Source organism: Haliotis rufescens, unplaced genomic scaffold (assembly GCF_023055435.1).
Source record: "Haliotis rufescens isolate VD_foot unplaced genomic scaffold, xgHalRufe1.0.p SCAF_25, whole genome shotgun sequence".
Taxonomy (NCBI): domain Eukaryota; kingdom Metazoa; phylum Mollusca; class Gastropoda; order Lepetellida; family Haliotidae; genus Haliotis; species Haliotis rufescens.
In genome coordinates, this window is record NW_025963946.1 from 7,133,242 (window position 1) to 7,155,556 (window position 22,315).

Here is a 22,315-nt window from a genome sequence, read left to right on the forward strand (position 1 = left end):
AGAGGTGAGAGCATTGAGATTGTGACCAGCACTATAGCTGGCTGGGAGGGAGATTGTGACCAGCACTATAGCTGGCTGGGAGGGAGATTGTGACCAGCACTATAGCTGGCTGGGAGGGAGATTGTGACCAGCACTATAGCTGGCTGGGAGGGAGATTGTGACCAGCACAATAGCTGGCTGGGAGGGAAAGGTGAGAGCCTGGAGATTGTGACCAGCACTATAGCTGGCTGGGAGGGAGAGGTGAGAGCCTTGAGATTGTGACCAGCACTATAGCTGGCTGGGAGGCAGAGGTGAGAGCCTGGAGATTGTGACCAGCACTATAGCTGGCTGGGAGGGAGATTGTGACCAGCACTATAGCTGGCTGGGAGGGAGATTGTGACCAGCACTATAGCTGGCTGGGAGGGAGAGGTGAGAGCCTTGAGATTGTGACCAGCACTATAGCTGGCTGGGAGGGAGAGGTGAGAGCCTGGAGATTGTGACCAGCACAATAGCTGGCTGGGAGGGAGAGGTGAGAGACTTGAGATTGTGACCAGCACTATAGCTGGCTGGGAGGGAGAGGTGAGAGCCTTGAGATTGTGACCAGCACTATAGCTGGCTGGGAGGGAGAGGTGAGAGCCTTGAGATTGTGACCAGCACTATGGCTGGCTGGGAGGGAGAGGTGAGAGCCTTGAGATTGTGACCAGCACAATAGCTGGCTGGGAGGGAGAGGTGAGAGCCTGGAGATTGTGACCAGCACTATAGCTGGCTGGGAGGGAGAGGTGAGAGCCTGGAGATTTTGACCAGCACAATAGCTGGCTGGGAGGGAGAGGTGAGAGCCTGGAGATTGTGAACAGCACAATAGCTGGCTGGGAGGGAGAGGTGAGAGCCTGGAGATTGTGACCAGCACAATAGCTGGCTGGGAGGGAAAGGTGAGAGCCTGGAGATTGTGAACAGCACAATAGCTGGCTGGGAGGGAGAGGTGAGAGCCTGGAGATTGTGACCAGCACTATAGCTGGCTGGGAGGGAGAGGTGAGAGCCTTGAGATTGTGACCAGCACTATAGCTGGCTGGGAGGGAGAGGTGAGAGCCTTGAGATTGTGACCAGCACAATAGCTGGCTGGGAGGGAGAGGTGAGAGCCTGGAGATTTTGACCAGCACAATAGCTGGCTGGGAGGGAAAGGTGAGAGCCTTGAGATTGTGACCAGCACTATAGCTGGCTGGGAGGGAGAGGTGAGAGCCTTGAGATTGTGACCAGCACTATAGCTGGCTGGGAGGGAGAGGTGAGAGCCTTGAGATTGTGACCAGCACTATAGCTGGCTGGGAGGGAGATTGTGACCAGCACAATAGCTGGCTGGGAGGGAGAGGTGAGAGCCTTGAGATTGTGACCAGCACTATAGCTGGCTGGGAGGGAGAGGTGAGAGCCTTGAGATTGTGACCAGTACTATAGCTGGCTGGGAGGGAGATTGTGACCAGCACTATAGCTGGCTGGGAGGGAGAGGTGAGAGCCTTGAGATTGTGACCAGCACTATAGCTGGCTGGGAGGGAGATTGTGACCAGCACAATAGCTGGCTGGGAGGGAGATTGTGACCAGCACAATAGCTGGCTGGGAGGGAGAGGTGAGAGCCTGGAGATTGTGACCAGCACTATAGCTGGCTGGGAGGGAGATTGTGACCAGCCATATAGCTGGCTGGGAGGGAGAGGTGAGAGCCTTGAGATTGTGACCAGCACTATAGCTGGCTGGGAGGGAGATTGTGACCAGCACAATAGCTGGCTGGGAGGGAGATTGTGACCAGCACAATAGCTGGCTGGGAGGGAGAGGTGAGAGCCTGGAGATTGTGACCAGCACTATAGCTGGCTGGGAGGGAGAGGTGAGAGCCTGGAGATTGTGACCAGCACTATAGCTGGCTGGGAGGGAGAGGTGAGAGCCTGGAGATTGTGACCAGCACTATAGCTGGCTGGGAGGGAGAGGTGAGAGCCTTGAGATTGTGACCAGCACTATAGCTGGCTGGGAGGGAGAGGTGAGAGCCTGGAGATTGTGACCAGCACTATAGCTGGCTGGGAGGGAGATTGTGACCAGCACAATAGCTGGCTGGGAGGGAGAGGTGAGAGCCTTGAGATTGTGACCAGCACTATAGCTGGCTGGGAGGGAGAGGTGAGAGCCTTGAGATTGTGACCAGCACTATAGCTGGCTGGGAAGAAGAGGTGAGAGCCTGGAGAGCATCAAAGTTAGGCTGTCTGCAAACTGCATGCGTGTTCACTTATCATGTTGAGAGAGGTTCGAGCTTCTGGCGTCAAAGTCTGCTGACATATGACTCCTGAGTTCCGAGCCTCCTAGGAACATGACCTGCTGATGTAAGAGCCTGTAGTGTGAGCCTCTGAAGTGTGAACTACTCAGATGGGAAGCTCCAGTGATCTTAGCCTTCTGAGGTCAGAGCCTTTTCAAGTTAGAACCTCCTGAATTTGGAGTCTATTGTGTTCTTAGCCTCTCAAATTCAGAGCTTCTTGTAATCTTAGCCTCCTGAGTTTGGAGCCTCTTGTGATCTGAGCTTCTCAAATTCAGAGCTTCTTTCAATCTTAGCCTCCTGAGGTCGGAGCCTCCTGAATTTGGATCCTACTGTGATCTTTGCCTCCTGTAATCATAGCCTCCCAAGGTTGGAGCATCTTGTGACCGTAGCCTCTGGAGCTTCTTGTAATCGTAGCCTCTGGAGCTTCTTGTAATCGTAGCCTCTGGAGCTTCTTGTAATCGTAGCCTCTGGAGCTTCTTGTAATCGTAGCCTCTGGAGCTTCTTGAAATTGTAGCCTCTGGAGCTTCTTGTAATCATGGCCTCCTGACATTGGAACATTCTGTGACCTTAGCCTCCTGTTTCATGTATGTATTCCCTTTTTTGGCCATGTTTCTACAACTACCATGTCTGTGTTTCAGTCCATAGCCAGTCTTGGGGAGGTGGTCCATCTGTCACAGGTGAAGCTCCACAAGCAGACCGGGGAGAAGCACGACCGGATATTTGTCCTGTTCCCCAACGTGTTGCTCATGTTGTCCATGAGCCCGAGGCTCAGCGGCTACCAGTACGAGGTAATGCAGACTATCTGTCACGAATTAGAGCTCACTTGTCTTACTGGTGTTGAACATGATTGCCCTTTCCCCTTGTTCTACCTGGGAATATATTATAGACAAATTCAGTGAAATTTTCACAATTTAATGATACAATCATAATTATAGCAAATAACAAATGCAGATTTAAGTTGTTTCTTATTTGAAACTCAAAATAGTTTTGTGAAGTACTGAATGAAAAGATATTTTTATCATCCTTAAGAAAAGGAGTGAGTGAGTGAGTATGGTTTAATGCCGCTTTTAGCAATATTCCAGCGATATCACGGCGGGGGACACCTTAAATGGGCTTCACACATTGTACCCATGTCGGGAATCGAACCCGGGTCTTCGGCGTGACGAGCAAACGCTTTAACCACTAGGCTACCCGACCGCCCCTAAGAAAAGGAAAAGTATGTTTTTTGTGCAATTGATATTTTTTAGAACTTCTTGTTGTTGGAGTGTTGACTGTGGTTGTCTCCCCTGCAGGGCAAGCTGCCTCTGAGCGGGATGACCGTCAACCGGTGTGAGGACCTGGAGGCCTACCCTAACGGTTTCGAGATCTCCGGTAACTATGCATGAAGCTTACAGATGTGTTAAACAGTCCTGATTGTTCTTTTATGCATGTGGAAGATATCTCTCATATTGAGGACAGACTGACCTTCTACAAGATGTGTTTTGTCTAACTGTAGTGAGATGGGTTCTGGTGAGATGAGTGGGATAAGATGGGTGGGTGAGGTGAGGTGAGTACATTAGGTGAGATAGGTGGGATGAAATGGCTGTGGGAGGGGGGGAGGGGGCATGGGTGAGATTGGTTTGGTGAGATGGGGGCTGGGATTGTATAGGGCAATGGTTGAGGTGAATATCTGGGGTGGACAGATTAGTGAAATAGGTGAGGTGGGAGGGGTGGGGTGGGTGCATGATGTTGGCCAGATTGGGTTTCTTGAGATGGGTGGGGTGAGATGGATGGTGGTGACGGGATGGGTGGGGTGAGATGTGGGGTGAGATGGATGGTGGTGATGCGATGGGTGGGGTGAGATGGATGGTGGCGATGGGATTGGTGGGGTGAGATGGATGGTGGCGATGGGATTGGTGGGGTGAGATGGATGGTGGTGATGAGATGGGTGGGGTGAGATGGATGGTGGTGATGGATGGTGGTGATGCGATGGGTTGGGTGAGATGGATGGTGGTGGTGATGCGATGGGTTGGGTGAGATGGATGATGGTGCTGATGAGATGGCTGGGGTGAAAAGGTTGGGATGGTGTGAGATGAGTTGGGTGAGAAATTATTGGGTAAGGTGGGAGAGGTGATATATCATTATATTTCAACAGGTTTCACTGTGTAAGAATGAACATATTCATCCACAAGTAAAGTGTCAGTAGTGGTAAATATTTCTCCCTGTGTTGGACCTTCCTCTTTGAGCTATGGCGACACTGTGACATGTTGCAGGTAACATGATAGAGAAGATGGTGGTGACATGCGGCACCAAGGTGGAGGTGGGGCCGTGGCTGGACACTCTCCGACAGCAGGTCAACCAGACGTATCATTCCTCTTCCACCAAACCACAGAGCTTACAGGTGAGCCACCCTACCCCCGAACTCCACACTCTTACACACACACAACTTAAACATGACCCTCCTCGCTCGCCCGCAAAACCCCACTCACCGACACACAGACAGGACGTACAGGTGACCCACCCATACCTCTAAAACCGAAAACCCCACTCTCAGACATACCAACACAGCTTACAGAGGATCCCCCTCCCCCCGGGGACACTCACAGACACACACAGACACACACAGACAGACACTCACAGACAGACACTCACACACACACACACACACACACACACACACACACACACACACACACACACACACACACACACACACACACACACACACACACACACACACACACACACACACCTCCTTCACAAGCACTATGACTAAACTGGATTATCCAAACAGCCTGGGTCATTGCTCATAATATCATAGTCCAGATTTGATAGTTTTCAACCCACAGTGATACAGCTGCAAAATATGTAGGCTAACATAAAACAACTAACAAACAGACTGAGACACACTCTATATTATCTCACTGACACCTGGCTGTTCCAGATCTCGATCTCCACATCTCAGCCCAGCATTAGCACGGTGAAGACCCAGGCCAAGACGGCGCAGGTGATGCAGTCCCATGTCCACCACTCCCCCCCTCACCACAAGCCAGTCCACAAGACCTGGAGCATGTCCTGTCTCCGCCCCTCCCCCCCACTCCGCCCCGCCCTCATGTGCCGGGACGAGGCACTCAAGAGCCCCAAGGCTAACCGCAAGTCTACAGCCAAGAGGAAACCAGGTGAGACTGTCATTAGTATCTCGCTGTTGGGATTCATAGGGCCCCAAGTTTGAAAGAGAGGGGAATGCCCATGGAGATTCCAGATTAGGTAGTCCCTAGCAACTGATGCTGGTCTCCTTGTGGGGATCCTGGGTTAGTATAGGCACCTAGCAACTGATGCTGGTCTCTTGGTCAGGATCCGGGGTCAGATAGGTCCCTAGCAACTGAGGCTGGTCTCCTGGTCAGGATCCGGGGTTAGGATAGGCCCCCAGCAACTGATGCTGGCCTCCTTGTTAGGATCCAGGGTTAGGATAGGCCCCTAGCAACTGATGCTGGCCTCCTTGTGGGGATCCTGAGTTAGGATACATCCCTAGCAACTGATGCTGGCCTCCTTGTGGGGATCCTGGGTTAGGATAGGTCCCTAGCAACTGATGCTGGCCTCCTTGTGGGGATCCTGGGTTAGGATAGGTCCCTAGCAACTGATGCTGGCCTCCTTGTGGGGATCCTGAGTTAGGATATGTCCCTAGCAACTGATGCTGGCCTCCTTGTGGGGATCCTGAGTTAGGATATGTCCCTAGCAACTGATGCTGGCCTCCTTGTGGGGATCCTGGGTTAGGATATGTCCCTAGCAACTGATGCTGGCCTCCTTGTGGGGATCCTGGGTTAGGATATGTCCCTAGCAACTGATGCTGGCCTCCTTGTGGGGATCCTGGGTTAGGATAGGTCACTAGCAACTGATGCTGGCCTCCTTGTGGGGATCCTGAGTTAGGATATGTCCCTAGCAACTGATGCTGGCCTCCTTGTGGGGATCCTGGGTTAGGATATGTCCCTAGCAACTGATGCTGGCCTCCTTGTGGGGATCCTGGGTTAGGATAGGTCCTTAGCAACTGATGCTGGCCTCCTTGTGGGGATCCTGAGTAAGGATAGGTCCCTAGCAACTTATTGTGGTCGTAAGAAGTGACTTGATGAATCGGGGGTTGATTGTGTTATCACTATTTTGACAAAAACTTACATTTCTCTCATACCAAATGGTCACTTCATTGTTTTTAAACATGCATGATGTGTTTCTTGTAAAAGATGTTTCTTGATTATTGGGGGGCACGGGGGGCGTAGTCGTCTACGGCGCCGCAATTCGCTGTGCAGAGTTGTGTCCCTTGGGCACACCAGAAACCTATGATCGTCGGTTCGAATCCCGGTTCGCCCCGATTATGTTTCTAGGTTTGTCAGCACCATACCCGTGCACGTGGGTTTCACCGAAGTTGTAAACGTCTGAGACCTGCATCACTTCGAGCTTTCCTCCCACATTAAGCTGACGCGCCGCGATATAACTGGAATACTGTTAAAAGCGGCGTTAAACCCAACTCACTCACTCTTGATCATTGTATCTTTCTGAATATTGAAAATATAATTAGTATTATTTGTTTCAAGTCATCCTAATATCAGTTATATATGTTATATAATTATACAAATTGGACACATTTTTAAGGATAGCTTTACACGTAATGGATCACTTCTGATCATGCAACTGTTAAGTCAACATGAATATATTTGCATATGATTAATATAAGATTGTTGCTGTAAGAAGCTTACAATGTGTAGTCAGGAAACACACATTTTTTATTTCAATGTTTCAAGAATTAACAAACTGTAATGATAATTCATCTGTTGATATTTGTTAAATAATTTCATGATGTGACTTTTTTTGCTAAGTGCGGACCGGTTCTGGTGACGATTACGATGACGCTTGGCATAGATGTTAGTCACTAGCTGGTTCTTGTTGTGTCTAGATTGTTAAGTCATTCATTTCTGTTGTCAATATCAGAATTATATTTGTATTTTTTCAATTGTTATATTTCGTGTTTCACTTGATGAATAATTTTTTTCTCAAAATTGAACTTTGGCCTAGTCAGTGTATTCGATTTGTTGTCTACAGATTCGTTGTTTACAAGTTAATAATGTGTTTTCACAACGATGTCCTGCAACTGTGATTGTCATTTCTGTATTTCACAACTCATCTACAAGTTTCCACCCCAAATTGTTGTGTTTATGCTAATGCATTTTGGCCCAAAGCACTTGTTTCTTATGTATGTTTTTTTCATCATAATAATTCATCTAAAGCTACGGAAGCGTAGTAGGGCCACGGTGAATTTCTTTTTTGTCTAAGTATCTCCTACGTAGGACTTAGTATCTCCTGCGTAGGACTTAGTATCTCCTACGTAGGACTTAGTATCTCCTGCATAGGACTTAGTATCTTCTACATAGGACTTAGTATCTTCTTCGTAGGACTTAGTATCTCCTACGTAGGACTGACTATCTCCTACGTAGGACTAAATATGGCCTAGAATTACTATCTCCTACGTAGGACTTAGTATCTCCTACGTAAGAGATAGTAAGTCCTACGTAGGAGATAGTAAGTCCTACGTAGGAGAGATAGTAAGTCCTACGTAGGAGAGATAGTAAGTCCTACGTAGGAGAGATAGTAAGTCCTACATAGGAGAGATAGTAAGTCCTACGTAGGAGATAGTAGGTCCTACATAGGGGATACTTAGACAAAAAAAATCCGCCGTGGCCCTACTACGCTTCCGTATCAAGCACTTTTTCTCCCCTGAATGTTTTTTTTTTTTTAAGTAAGCATATTTTATTTTTTTAAGGCCTTCCGTGTGCTTTAGTTTTCAGAACCTAAAGTGATTCTGAGGTTTTTATTGCACACCAATTTACTGGTATCTTTGTGTGGGTTATTTGAACACCACATATTCTTTAAGGACCCCTTGGGCTTCTGTGACACAGTAGAGCTCAATGTATCAAAGGGGCACATGATAATTATTTGTTAAACAAGGCTTGCACAGGCTTGCAAAGGCCTTAAACTTATCGGCTTTTGAGGCCATAAAATTTGATAATATTCTTTGAAAAGGTTTTGCCTTTGGAACCATTGTTAAATCTGCTGTTGAATAAATGTATAATTATTTTTTGCTGATAATGTGTTTTGAAAAGATGAATAAAAATCTTTAGTCAATAGCTTGATTGGTAATTGGTACTGATACACTGGTATATAGACTTTTGAATAGTATCTTTGAATGTACAAATTATGAGTCTAAGAATGTCCTAATAACTGTTTATAACTATGTTATAAAAAATTAACAGACATGGCTTGAAAACCAGTAAAGTCGGTATTTGTAATCAGTCCTTAGCTGATGTTTTCTTACTTTGTGTGTAGATGAGCTTTAGATTCCCAATGCTGGTGTATTAGCAGGGATGAGAACTTTCCACGTATCCGCAGATTTTGTTACGTCATGGGACACTTTTGTGTCATGTGCTGTTACATTATAAGTACACCCGTGAAGATCCGGGGTAGAATAGGTCTTCAGCAACCCATACTTGCCCTAAAAGGCGACTAACAGGATCAGGTGGTCAGACTCGCTGACTTGGTTTATGCATGTCATTGTACCCCTGTTACATAGATCGATGCTCATGATATCAATCATTGGATTGTCTTGTCAATTATTTACGGACCGCGTCATATAGCTGGAATATTGCTGGGTGCTGAATTAAACAACAAACAAAACAAATGTAGTTAACTAAATTGACGTGAGGCAATAGAGAAGCTGTCGGAGATAAAAATCTAATCTTTCATCATGCTCTAATATTGGGCAGTTGAAGTTTGTTATATGTTTGCATGCTTTCTCTTTGAAGTTCAATTTCTAAATTTACATATTGCATGAATTTTATACATCCATAGCATGTTATCATTGTCATTTTATTTGAGAACAGATATCCTTTTCATAAATCTGGTTTCTGGTGTTTAAAAATGTGTATGACTGTATGAGGCATGTAAACATTTGGTTCAAATCCTGGTTCAAATCCCGGTTCAAATCCTGGTTCAAATCCCGGTTCGCCTCCATTATGTTTCTAGGTTTCTCAGCACCTACCCTTGATGTGGCTTTCACCAAAGTGGGTGACCTGCATCACTTCGGGCTTTCCTCCCACATCAAGTTGACATGCCGTGATATAACTGGAATATTGTTCAAACGGCGTTGAACCCAACTCACTCACTCACTTGTGAATGAATGAATGAATGAATGAATGAATGAATGAATGAATGAATGAATGAATGAATGAATGAATGAATGAATGAATGAATGAATGAATGAATGAATGAATCCTCATGCACATGTATCAAGCACAATGTCAAAACAAAATAAATCCCATGTCCCTTTGCTTGTAAAATATGATTACGGGTCAGAATGGGTCCCCAGCAACCTATCCTGGTTATAAGAGGCAACTAAATAAATCGGGGTTAGGCTTGGTTCATAACGTTATATTGTTCCCCGACAGCATGGATTGTTGCTCACAATATCGATCACTGGTTTGTCTGATCCAGACTCGGTTATTTACAGGTCATCATCGTATAGCTGGAATATTGCTTGCTGACTGCATAAAACGAGTCACTAATTGTCACCCATCACCCTGGGAAGATCTGGGTTAGAATTGGCCTTCAGCAACAGGACTGGGGGATCAGACTGGCTGACTTGGTTGATGCATAGATCAATGCTCATGATGTCAATCACTTGTTTGTCTGGGCCAGACTCGATTATTTACAGACCGCCGCCTTATAGCTGGAATATTGCTGAGTGTGTTTAAACAACGAACAAACAAACACTCGCATATCACAAATTCACTGTTAGATATGATATTATACATACCAAAAGTCACGTCTAGAGTAATCTTTAAAACTTTCTTCACCAATATGATCTTTCAGATGACCAGAAGGTGTATAACGAAGACGCTTTCATCCTTCAAGTCATCGAAGCCTACTGCAACAGTGCCAAAACAAGACACACCGTCAACTCCTGTGAGTATTTCTATACTGGCAGGGTTAGGATGAAAGTGTTACGAACTTAGCCATGATCTCAAGTTGATGTTTCAATGCTTCGATATCATTTCTCAGCTTGGATTAAACCAGGATGGATGCCATGATATCTTAAAACTGACATTTGCTTGCCATTTCCACTTCAGTCAGCAAACTGTGCAATAAGTTTGGTAGCACATGCAACTTTGTGTCCGAGATGCAGGAATAATCAGGTTGTTTTTTATGCTTATTGTGTGAAAATGAGCAGTGTGAAAAATAGTTCATGTGAAATTTTTATATATATTTTTTTTAATTAATTTGAAAAATGAATTTCTTCTGATATCTAGTTTCCGTCATATTCTATGCAGTATGCAATGCTCTACCATACAAGATGTGCAAAACGTTTCTTGACAAAGAAATTTAAGAAACTGCATTTATGAGTGCATCATATGATATTAACACAAGATATGTTGTGAGTATTCTGACACTGATTGTGAAATGTAGATTTTCATCACAAGATGGAGTTATGTCCCTTTATGCATTATCTCCCCTTGGTGGCCATTTTAATTCAGGTCTGAAATCAAATATGGGTGTGTAGAATTTTGTCTTGTTAACTTCATCATCAATTCGGCATTAGATGAGAGACAGTTTAAAAACTTGTGAATAAACCTCAATGAATATGCATTATTTGTTGGTTGAGAGGACGTTTTCTCTTGGTACATGTAACACTTTGTTATTCGGATCTCAGGTAGGCAAATCATGTCAGAGGCGCGAAAACAAAATAAAGGTATGAAAATACCCAGGTTTTAATTTTGTACTCAGCATTTGTGTCAACAGTTTTATATAGGTAGAGTTATACGTCATGTTGCATGTTGCCCGAATTTTGAGTTTCTAACCTCTAACACATATATACTCAGTAGCATTGGGTTGTTAAACTTGTAGGTGAAATTCTTGTACAGTCGCTTTTATCATTTATTTTCTGAGATGATTTTTTTTATTGAAAAACAAATTCCATTTTCTGAGAATGTAAAAAATCCAATGATAACGGTTAATGTGTTGTCATAGAAACGAATTCCATTTTCTTAGAATGTAAAAATCCAATGATAACGGTTATTGTTTTCATAGAAACAAATTCCATTTCCTGAGAATGTAAAAATCCAATAATGGTAAATGTGTTGTCATAAAAATTAACTACCGTAATAAAATAATTACTGCTCTGACCAAATGATGATATTAAAAGATATAAAATGTATTATCATTATTCAATTTTTGTTTTAAGAATCATAAATATGTCAATTAGCCTAAATTTCTAGATGTTGATTTGAGATAATGTGATAATTGTAAGGGAATTGAGTGAATTGTTTTCGTCTCTTCTCATGAAAGAGAGATGTGGAGATTGTGTCGACAGGTATTACCTCCCCTTGCCTTACTCTTTTGTACTTTTACAATTCTTAGCTGATGAATACTCATCTGTTACAATTTTGTACATGTTCATAGGGCCCTTATTGGCTTATCGAGCATGCCTGTTTCTAGCATGCAGAGACTGAGTACACGAGGACTTGGCCACCGATTTCTATGTGGTTAGCTCAAATGAAAGAATATTCCTGAGTATGCAAATTTTTAAGGATAATACAGATGTGTGGATATTATGGCCATGGCTCAGTTTGTACTTGTCAGTTATGGATAAATATTTATTTTTAAAATATTGTAAAAATTAATTTGGGCTGATCGAATATATTTGATACAAAAGATATCGATTTCATACCTTTTCCGTGTATCCTCAGATCTCTGCATTTAGAATTGTCATCCAAAATGGATATTTTGCATGTTGCAATATTAAGGCTGTGTAAGAAAAATGCCTGTTTTTAAAAGTAGATATCTTTTTGATTTTGAGGTTTCTAGTTTAAATTTACAAAAAACAAAAACATGAATTTCACAGTTGAATTTATATTATGCATTAAGGAGCTAATGTGTGAAACCTTTGAAATTTGATAATTGAATATTAAATCCATATGGTTTCTTGTGCTGCAGCATATATTAATATTATACCTTCATAGTGGCATCTTTTGCATATGATCCCTAAATAACATGCAAGGGTCTTTGCAACATGCTTTTAACGTTGAATGTTCACACCAGTAAGAATATACTTGTCTGTTATACTGTGTACCCTCAGGTATATGTAGTCATAATGTCATTTGTTTGTAGATCACTTTCTTCTTCATATGTGCAACGCAAAATGCATTTTAAAAGCCGCAACTTTAGCTGAAGCTTTGTATTGAAATTGGTGTTCGCATTTTGAAAAGGAGATCAATGCTTTAGCTCACAGGACTATTTTATTTGCCTTCTATACCAGTGCTGCTATTTGATTTATAAGCATGAAGCTTAAGTGTCCATTTTCAGAATTGTTCGAGTCTGCAGAGTTAGGGGCCACAGGTTGCATGATTTGCTGTGCAGAGTTATGTCCCTTAGGTGTGCCATGATCCTATGATGTTGGTTTGAATCCCAGATTCTCCTGGATTATGGTCATTGGTTTGTTAGCACCATTCCCATGCCTGTAGGTATCAACAAAATGACAAAATGAAAGACCTGCATCACTTAGGGCTTTTGTCCCTCATTAGTATGCATACTGTGTTGTAACTGAAATACTGTGGCGTTAAACACAACTCACTCACTTACTCCTAGTGATCATCCGGGACTAGTTGTTGCCAAACTTGTTGCATAAAACACTTGTCTGAATTATACCTTGGACTAATTGGATTTAACCCACCCTGTCCACCCCTTGTGGTGAATATTTGAAATGTTTTTCAGAACTTAATTTACTTTAATAATAGGGTGATTTAAGTTACATTAAATTATTTCTCGAGGAGGATATTTTTTTAACATTTAACTAGTCGGCTTTTAAAAAGTATTTTGCGGAGATGTATTTAATGAAACTTGGTATGGACATTTCCAATCAAGTCAGCCACATTGTTTTCTCTGTAAACTGTTTCGGTTTTGGCTCCCACTTTCCTTAAGCTTTACACCTTCGTGTTTTTTTACACCCTTTCCGTTTATTTCTCATATTTGTTGTTGATTCTGAGAGGTTTCGACCATCTCACGTTTGAACGTTTCAGTCATTTCACATGAGATTCACATGTGAATACATGTAAATTTAAGCACAAATTGTTTTCTCTTGAACACCAAACTTCTTGTACTCAAATTTGAGGCTGAGGATCCATTAGATGTAAATGTTATATTTGTTAAAAAAATCATCAAAATTTTAATAATCGTAAGGAACCTTAGCATCAGTGCTGTGTAATAAACATCCCATTTTTTGAGGCCATGGCAGATTTGGAGAAGTTAAAGGATTGTATTCTGTGATATTTAAAAACACAAGCTTGTAAATTATACTTATTTTTACCTGAGTTGGGAAAATCACAACAAAACATTTTTTTATTTTTTTTAAATTATTAATTTATTAAATTTATTTATTTTATTATGCACATTCTTGCCTAGTTTGAAAAGTTGCTCAATGATCAGAACATGTGTCGTGTGAATTACGTCAGCGCCACACCTTGATGCTGAGTTAGGGAAAGTGGGTGTCACAGCCAAAAGCAGAGTGTCTTTGGTGCAGTCTGTATAATATTTTGAAATAAATATTGTAAATTGTGATCGCAGTGTCCTTGTCTGTGCAGCTGTTGTAAGCACTCCCTCTAGCACTGTGTTGGTGTGTAGAAGTAGGTACAGTCACACCTATATGTCGCCTAGGAGAAAAAACCATGATTTACACGGCAAATATTAGTCACTCGCACTCACCAGAAACATTCTTAAAACTGGTTTTAGATTGTTTTAGTGCCCTGACATTGGCGTAATATTGCTAAAAGTGGCATAAAACCATACTCACTCTCCCTCCGATTGGTTTGTTTTCTAGGACCCAAAATGTCCTGAGGATTTTTTTTTTCTTTTTTAAATTGGTATGTCCCTTCAAAAATTGATAAAATAATGAAAATGTCTTGATGCAGTTTGATTGTAAAATCACTGCTGGAAGGTATATTATAGGCTAGTTATTTTCTGGTTTAAACAGTTTAATTTAATTTTTCAGGTGTTTTGAGAAAAATGATTTCTTTTCCCAAGAAATGTATTTTCATCATTGGATGTGCTCAATAATTCATCTCAAAGTTCTTTTTTTTTGAAATATGGGTTACACATTCTGACAATGAAATTTCTTCTTGCACACTTCTAGGACACTCTTAGTTCAAGTGAAGTCCTGAGGGGAGGCGGGGTAGCCTAATGGTTAAGGCGTTTGCTCGTTATGCCAAAGACCCGGGTTCAATTCCCCACATGGGTACAATGGTTACCCAATTCTGGGTCCTCTGACGTGATATTGCTGGAATATTGCTAAAAGAGGCGTAAAACCCTACTCACTCACTCCTTGAAGCCCTGAAGTGTCTTCATATTCAGTCAGTTATGCCCTTATAGCCTACTCATTTTACTGTATCAGTTTTAATAATATGGCAGTTTTGGGTTATGAAGTTGTTGCAGTACTTTTTCAGTTGAGTATAATTTTGACTGCATAGAATTTCAATACTGACTGAGAAAAAAATTATTTTAAATGAAAATATTTAATCAAATATCTTGCATTAAAATAATATCAAAGTACACATTTTATGCATGAAGTGTCTTTGGAGTGATATTTTATGTAAGGCGAAACATTTTTTAAGAATTGGATTACGGATTCCTTTGACCTAAAAAAAATGGAAAAAATAGTCTGAAAAGCACTATCTTTTTTTTTTCTCCGCCTAATGCAAACATTTGTGTTTTTGACAACAGATTGTGCATGCAATCCTTTTAACTGCAGTACAGGTGGTTACGAAAGGTTTGGCAACAGATAAGCTTAAATATCACCTTCCACAGTGAAATATACTTTTTGAAGAACAACATTAATGTTACATTTTATATTTTTCCAACCTACGGGCCAGCTTATTTATGAAAAATCCGTAAACCAACAAATTTGAAAATTGTGGCCTAATAAACATATTATCCACACTCTCAGCACTTCCTCTAGCTATACTGGTCACTTTAAAATTAGTTTAATTTAATAAAAGAAGTAACTCCAGTTATTTAGCTTGCCTGACTGAAAGTCAAGAGAGCTTGTGTCATTGCATGTTTGTCCAGCATCTGTCTTGCATCATCAGCCACAGTCGTCATTGCAGCCGTGGACCCGTGAAGATCCGGGGTAGAATAGGTCTTCAGCAACCAGTGCTTGTCGTAAGAGGCAACTTACGGGATCGGGTGGTCAGGCCTGAGACTTGGTCGATGCATGTCATCGTATCCCTATTGCATGGATCGATGCTCATGATGTCAATCAAGGGATTGTCAGGTCCTGACTCGATTATTTTCAGACTGCCGCCATATAGCTGGAATATTGAGTGCAGAGTAAAACAACTAGCAAACAAAGAAACAAACATAGCAGCCATGCCGTATTGCAAACAGCTATTTATGGCCATATTTACTCAGACTTTTTTTTACATTTTTATATTATAATTTTTGGGGCAGTATTCAAAGTGGACCTTTTCATGACATTGTATTCTCTCTAAATGCATAGTTGGTTCTGTTAACTTCTCTGAAATTGTCGGACAGAAGGAACTAAGCTTTGGCTTGTATGTTTCTCCATTATGATGACATCATATTTTGTTCAAATCCCTCGATTTTTATTTTTATTTTTTGGCCCTATGGTAGTTGAATATGCCGACAGCAACTTTTGTTGAGGAGCTATCGTTCAGGGTTGAAACGATGCAGCAAGGTCACGATATGATATGTATCGTGATATGCATATTTATGTCAAATTATGTGGAAACTTCGCGACTATTTATATTTTAGAGCTGGTTCAAGATAAAAAGCTAGCTGTAGACACATATTTGTAGTGGCTATTTTAAGTGGCAAGCTTGAAACGCTAATTTCAAAACATTTTTTTATATGTAACTGACAGAAATTATGGGTGTAATTAACCGAGTAGTAAGTAATATATTTTAGCAAGTGTATCGTCTTGTATCGATACAGAAAAAAAACTATCGGTATTGTATTGTTGCATGAAAACTCACGATGCAGTGGTGCATCGATGTATTGTTCACTCCCTTGTTGACGTTTGAACTTTTGACTATCCAGGTGAGCTACAGTATCGTGGCAACATGTTTGATGTTTAGCACAACTGTTGTTAAATGCACAAGTCGGTGACTAGTATGTCTAGAATATATGTGGTGACAGGTGTGATGTATTTGTTGTAGCGCACAGTTATGTGAGACCCCATGCTGGTGTGTGACCCTTGTTATTCCTTCCTCTACCAGACTTCTATCTCCTCTGTCCAGCTCAGCCCTGGCCTCTGCCTTGTATTCAGGGAAATCCGCTCTTGCATTCCCAACATACATAGCCTCATGACCATGTAGAATTGTAAGATGGAAATATCTCCAAAACATTTCATTCATTCTCAAACTGTTGAATTTACACGTTCTAATTAACTATTATTTTCACTTGACTACAAAATGAGTCACCATTACCTAATGGTAAATGTGGTGGTCCACAAGGAGATGGCACCAGACCTTCAGTTTTGTTTGTCTTGGACTAGCAGGCTTATGGTGTGTTTTTTAAGCCAGTTTAATATTGTAGAATTAACTAATATTTTCACTAGTCTGCAATTGTAAAAGTGGTAGTCCACAAGGAGATGTCATTAGTCCTTCCTCAATTATGTTAGCAGGCTTTTCCTAATAATTAATGCAGTTTGATATTGTAGAAGTACAGTATCACATGACCTGTGGTTAAGTAGGTCAGATTCGGGTCCACTTGCACATTGCAACACAAGGACTGTTTTAGGTCGAAGTTCATCATGGGCATTGTGAAAGTGTTAATTCTGGATTTGAATTGGCCCCCAGAAACCTATGCTCGTCAGATTTCGTTAAATGGTTCGGGTTGTCAGGCTCCATGAGTGCTGATTGCATGGATTCCAGATCACGTGGATCCTTCTTCACAAAACCAATCTTTGGATTGTCTGGTTCAGACTTGAAGCCATCGTCATATAGCTGGAATATTGCTGAATAAGAATTTAAGCAACAAACAAACAGCACTAAGATTGCTTTGTGCAGCTGGGCCCTGGATGTTCGAAGATATAGATGATTGGTATGATATTAAAACGTTTGGATAGGTGGAAGACTAGTTTAATGGATCAATGTTAAATAACACAAATATTTTGAAACTTCCGCAAGAAGTAAAGAGAATTGCAAGAAGAAGAAAAAATCATTTGATGATTATTTGTTCTGGGTTAGAGTAATGGACACTCTGAAAAAATACAAATTGAAAAGTCATCTTTTAAGGAGACCCCAAAAGCTATTGGGTAAATTGTTTCAGAGGAATCTACTTCAAATTTGAAAGAAAGCAAGCCAGGAAATGTAAATCATGCTCAATAAGATTTTATTGATTACTGATATGTTTCTACACACAGGTTATCCAGCCAATCAACTCTATAACAATTTTTACGAATTATTAATTCATTGATTTCTTAAATTTTTTTCCAATGTTGAAGAACATGAAACTGAAAAATAGAACCAATGAAAACAACAAAATTGTCTAAATGTGCATAAAAATTTGCATCAACATGTGCACCACAAAAAAACAATAGCAATCCAGAAAGAGTGGAAACTACACATGCACCTGATTTCCCTAAGGAGCCTAATGAGAAACAGGAGGCTGCAGGGTTATAACAATAGCAGAAGATGAGGACCCTAGGGAGTTCAGTTGCAGCCATTATGTTTGATTACTGGGACCACATACAGCCAGACGCTTTGTTGATAATTTTTGTATTCCCTTGAGAAATGGAAAGCCCATGAACTATCAAGTTTCACCGTGAAATGGCTGCCAGTGTTGAAATCTAGTTGATAAAACTCTTCCATGGACCTGCGAGTATCCGGGCCAACTGGAACAAGCTTTTGGAATTGTGATGCTTTCTTTTGGAAATATATTGTTAACATGCAGGCGATATGGATGTATGAATCCTATAGAATTATGTCAGAAATGTAAGCAAATAATAACATCAGATTTCTGTTCAGAAGAATTTTTATACATTGTTTGAAAAGACTGATGAAGGCAGGGGACTTTTCATTGCAATTTGGATATCTTTAGATTGTAATAGTATAGCTCAAAATAGATCCCAAGGATTTCTCATGATTTTTCTTTTTCCCAAAATTTCAAATTCGTAACTTTTTTCGAACGTATGACAATAAAAAGATATTTTCGCTAAAGAAGTAGAAAGTAATGTATATTTAATGTACATTCACTATGCCAGATTACAATTTATTGATCCGAATCAGTAAATATTGTAGTTTTATGAAGGTTGATTGTTCTTGAACCAAGGGAGATAACTCCCAATTATCAAAGGGCAATAACTCATGTCTCATGTATCCTGCTATCTCTTCATGCTGCTTGCCATGGAGCAGTGGATCTTACAAAACTACGACTCAGCGATGGATCAGGATCTGGATCCGGATCAGGATCAAATTCCAGTGGAGGGGCATACTCAGATCCGCTTATCTCCCCTGATTTGGAAGAATATCACTTCCTTAGGGGTCGCCACATGATGCAGGGATTTTGTTGTGCTACTTTTCCCCTTGCAAGAGGATTGGCAAAAACTATTAAACGGTTGTGAATTTTTTCCAAGGGTCAAAGCCCTACTTCGTCCTTACGGTGCTTATGAATTGATTAGACTATGATATAATAATTAATATTACATATGTGGTATATAGAATCGGGTATTATGTGTAGCAAATACACGTTATTTGTGTAGTGATATTGTACTGAGTCTCTGTAAAATGATTTTATGAAATTTCAATCATATTAGTTGAAGCTGTATAAAAGCCATTATTTACCTTGACAATATTCCACAACAGGATTTGATTTTTCTTTCAGTAAAACTGAAGGTCACAAGTGTATTAAAACTTTAAATCATTTTACAGAGAAACTTTTTTCGCCATGGTTGAAAAGTGATTCGTCTTTGGCTTCAGAAATGTTCAGAAATGTTTACAAATACTTGTAAGTCTGGTTGATTGTCACCATACTAGGAGTGACTTGTTTTCTGGGGGTTATGTCTCAATGCCTAAGGCCCTTTTCCTTTTTGGGGGTTGGTTTTGAAAACGGGACTAATTTGTTAAAAAAGAATTAAATTCTAGTTAAAACTTGGGGGAAAATATTTGTTCACTTGGACATGCTGGACATGTCTGGAAAAGTGTTGTGTTTAAAAAACTGAAATTGTTTTGATTTTTCTTTTTGCTTTTATGTTCTGAAGGGGTTGAGGCGGGGTGGGGAAGATATCTCTGACAAAAATCACAGGCAAAAATATCTGCGGCAAAAAATAATGTTTAATTTTATAAAATATTAATTTTCATTATTGATTACAATAGAGTTGTTGGATCCGTGATAAAACAAATAAATAGATAGATCGGCAAATGACCTTTGGTGTGCCTTAGCCACGAGAGGAGCCATTGATTTTGGACCTGAATCTGAGAATCCTTCTGATAAAGAACCTTGGTTTGTTAGCACCATTCCTGTGTTTGTGGGTAGCACCAATGTGGTACAAGTCTTCCGGCTGCGTCAGTTTGTGTTTTCCTTCCACTTGAAGCTGACATCCATGATACGAGTAGAATACTAATCAATATTATGCTCAACCAAACTCACTCACTCACGCATGATCTGCTTGAAACATATGATATATAATAAATGGACTATTTTAATGTCATTTTGTCGTAATAATTCAACAAAACATTTTACAATAAAAACACATAAAAACTTTTAGATAAGTCTCCAACTGGGTTTTTGTCTGAAATATTTGTAGATTTGCAATATTTCGTTTTGTTTCGTGATTAAATATTTCATCCTGAACTAGCTGATTAGTTAAAAAGATAAAAAAAAAATTTCATTTAAAGCTTGTTCCCTAAAAGATTTGCGCTTACAAGTTTACATCTGATGAGAATTCTTTTTTGAGGGATTTTATCATCCCTTGGGGAACTTCTTTAGGAGATAAAATTCAATCCCATAATGCCATTTACATTCAATAGCTCACACTTTACATTCTGTCTGTCACTGTGAAAAATCAATAAATAATATCAAATTGACTTTTAATGATTTGAAATTTATTGAAAACGTAAGTCTGTATGTGATACACAGCTGAATAAATCATTATTACCCCTAGTGCTTAAAAGGCAGAGGATTATATTTCACTATAAACTGCTTTGAAACCAGAGGAGTTTCGAAAGAATGATATTTTTACAAATGTGATGATTATTACAGAATTAACATTGATGGTAGAATAATAGAATGAAGATATGCAATTAATTATCTATTAATAAAGTATATTTATATTTCAAATATCAAGATTTTTTTTTTTTTATGTGACATCATATCTTTATCAACATATCAACATAGTGGTACATATCTAAGACCTAGCTGCCTCACGACAGGCTTTCCACACCCGTGAAGATCCGGGGTAGAATAGGTCTTCAGCAACCCATGCTTGCCATAAAAGTCGACTATGCTTGTTGTAAGAGGCGACTAATGGGATCGGGTGGTCAGGCTGGCTGACTTGGTTGATGCATGTTATCGTATGCCAATTGCGTAGATCGATGCGCATGATGTCAATCACTGTATTGTCAGGTCCAGACTTGATTATTTACAGACCGCCATCATATCGCTGGAATATTGCTCTGCGGCGATTAAAAAAAAAACAACACAGCATGATATTACCCAAGTAATGTTTAAAGTTGATTAAGCCCAACTCACTCACTGAAAAAATCAAAAATAATTCAGATTTAAAACTAAACTGGAGTTTTTCATATAAAACTATTGAAATAAAAAACAACCAGTATGAAACTAATATTTGTTAATTTCTTGAAAACAAAGGGTCACTTTTCAGCCATGTTTTCTATGGATTACAGATACTAGTGTCCTCGATAAGTCTGTATGTAATGATAGACTGTGACTTGTCAGCTCTAGTTTCCGTGAAATAATGCTTCAAGTGTTATTGAAAAATCATATGCAGAAATATATTTGCAAAGGAGTTGAAGTATTTTCTTTTGAAGGAAATACTAAACTTATGTTTAAGGACTCCAGATTAACCATATGTTATGATTTATTTACAGTACATACGAGAAAAAGCACTTCGTTGGAAATGTAATATTTGACCAAGTACTGTTTGGTACAAAAGCCCTGTAAGATTGTAAACGGAGTTTGCTGAAAATCCAAGTTTACCTTTCTTACAATTGCGTATTCTAATATGGGATGTCAAAATGTTTGATTCATAAAGCAGAGATATTTTTTTTCAAATTCAGCCCAGGTCAATTTTGGTTTTGTTGCTGATGAGCGCACATTTTTAAAAAGTAATATCAATTCAAATGTATTTTACTGAAATTTGATAAAGTTGTTATGTTTGTTTTGATTTTTTTAAACCTTTATTTGCTAGAGCCTTTTAAGAAAATTAACCCCAAATTATGTATGTTTTGCCTTTGGGTTTTATCAAAACAATGAACATATTGTTAAAACAAAAAACAATCTTTGCCTGGCTTTGCAAACTTTATCAAACTAATAGTAACATCTTCCCAAGCAGATTTTGCAATAGACTTGCCTGAGAACCAATTGATATTTCAGTAATTAAGGATAATTTCTAGGTGAGATGTTGACAGTTTTAGTCTGTGTTAGACGACAATAGAAATGTTTGTGTATTGTGTTTATGTGAAAATACTCAGATTTCCCAGTCATACGATCAAGCATTCCTTGTAGATATCCGATTTGAGCAGAATTTGTTTACAATTTTCAAGATAATGATATGTGTCGAGTTGCTAGCCAGGGAGTGCTGCCCCTCTCCTAGTTCTATGTCTAAACATTTGATTCAAAATTAAATAAGAAAATAATTATTTGAAAATGTTCTTAAGAGTATCCATTTGTAACAAAATGTTAATATTTTTTTATTGAAAGTAAGTTGTGTTTTTTGTAAGGTATGTGTTTTGGCACTCCGACCATGCACGTTTGAAAACAGCGTTCTTCATTCAGCCATGC

General features: G+C 40.1%; 1 protein-coding gene across 9 annotated transcripts in view; it reads left to right on the forward strand.

Annotated features, from left to right (window-relative positions):
• LOC124150038 (rho guanine nucleotide exchange factor 7-like) overlaps positions 1-22,315 on the forward strand; it is a 105,223-nt gene that overhangs the window by 66,741 nt on the left and 16,167 nt on the right. For 3 of the 9 annotated variants that reach the window (XM_048402319.1, XM_048402311.1, XM_048402312.1), the window contains 7 exons: positions 2,902-3,051; positions 3,556-3,634; positions 4,516-4,643; positions 5,187-5,421; positions 7,111-7,155; positions 10,157-10,249; positions 10,995-11,033. In XM_048402319.1, the coding sequence (XP_048258276.1) occupies positions 2,902-3,051; positions 3,556-3,634; positions 4,516-4,643; positions 5,187-5,421; positions 7,111-7,155; positions 10,157-10,249; positions 10,995-11,033 (769 nt within the window). Of the gene's footprint in view, positions 1-2,901; positions 3,052-3,555; positions 3,635-4,515; positions 4,644-5,186; positions 5,422-7,110; positions 7,156-10,156; positions 10,250-10,994; positions 11,034-18,708; positions 20,834-22,315 lie in introns of those variants that run through there. The other 6 variants (XM_048402315.1, XM_048402317.1, XM_048402318.1 and 3 more) reach the window with 6 other exon arrangements.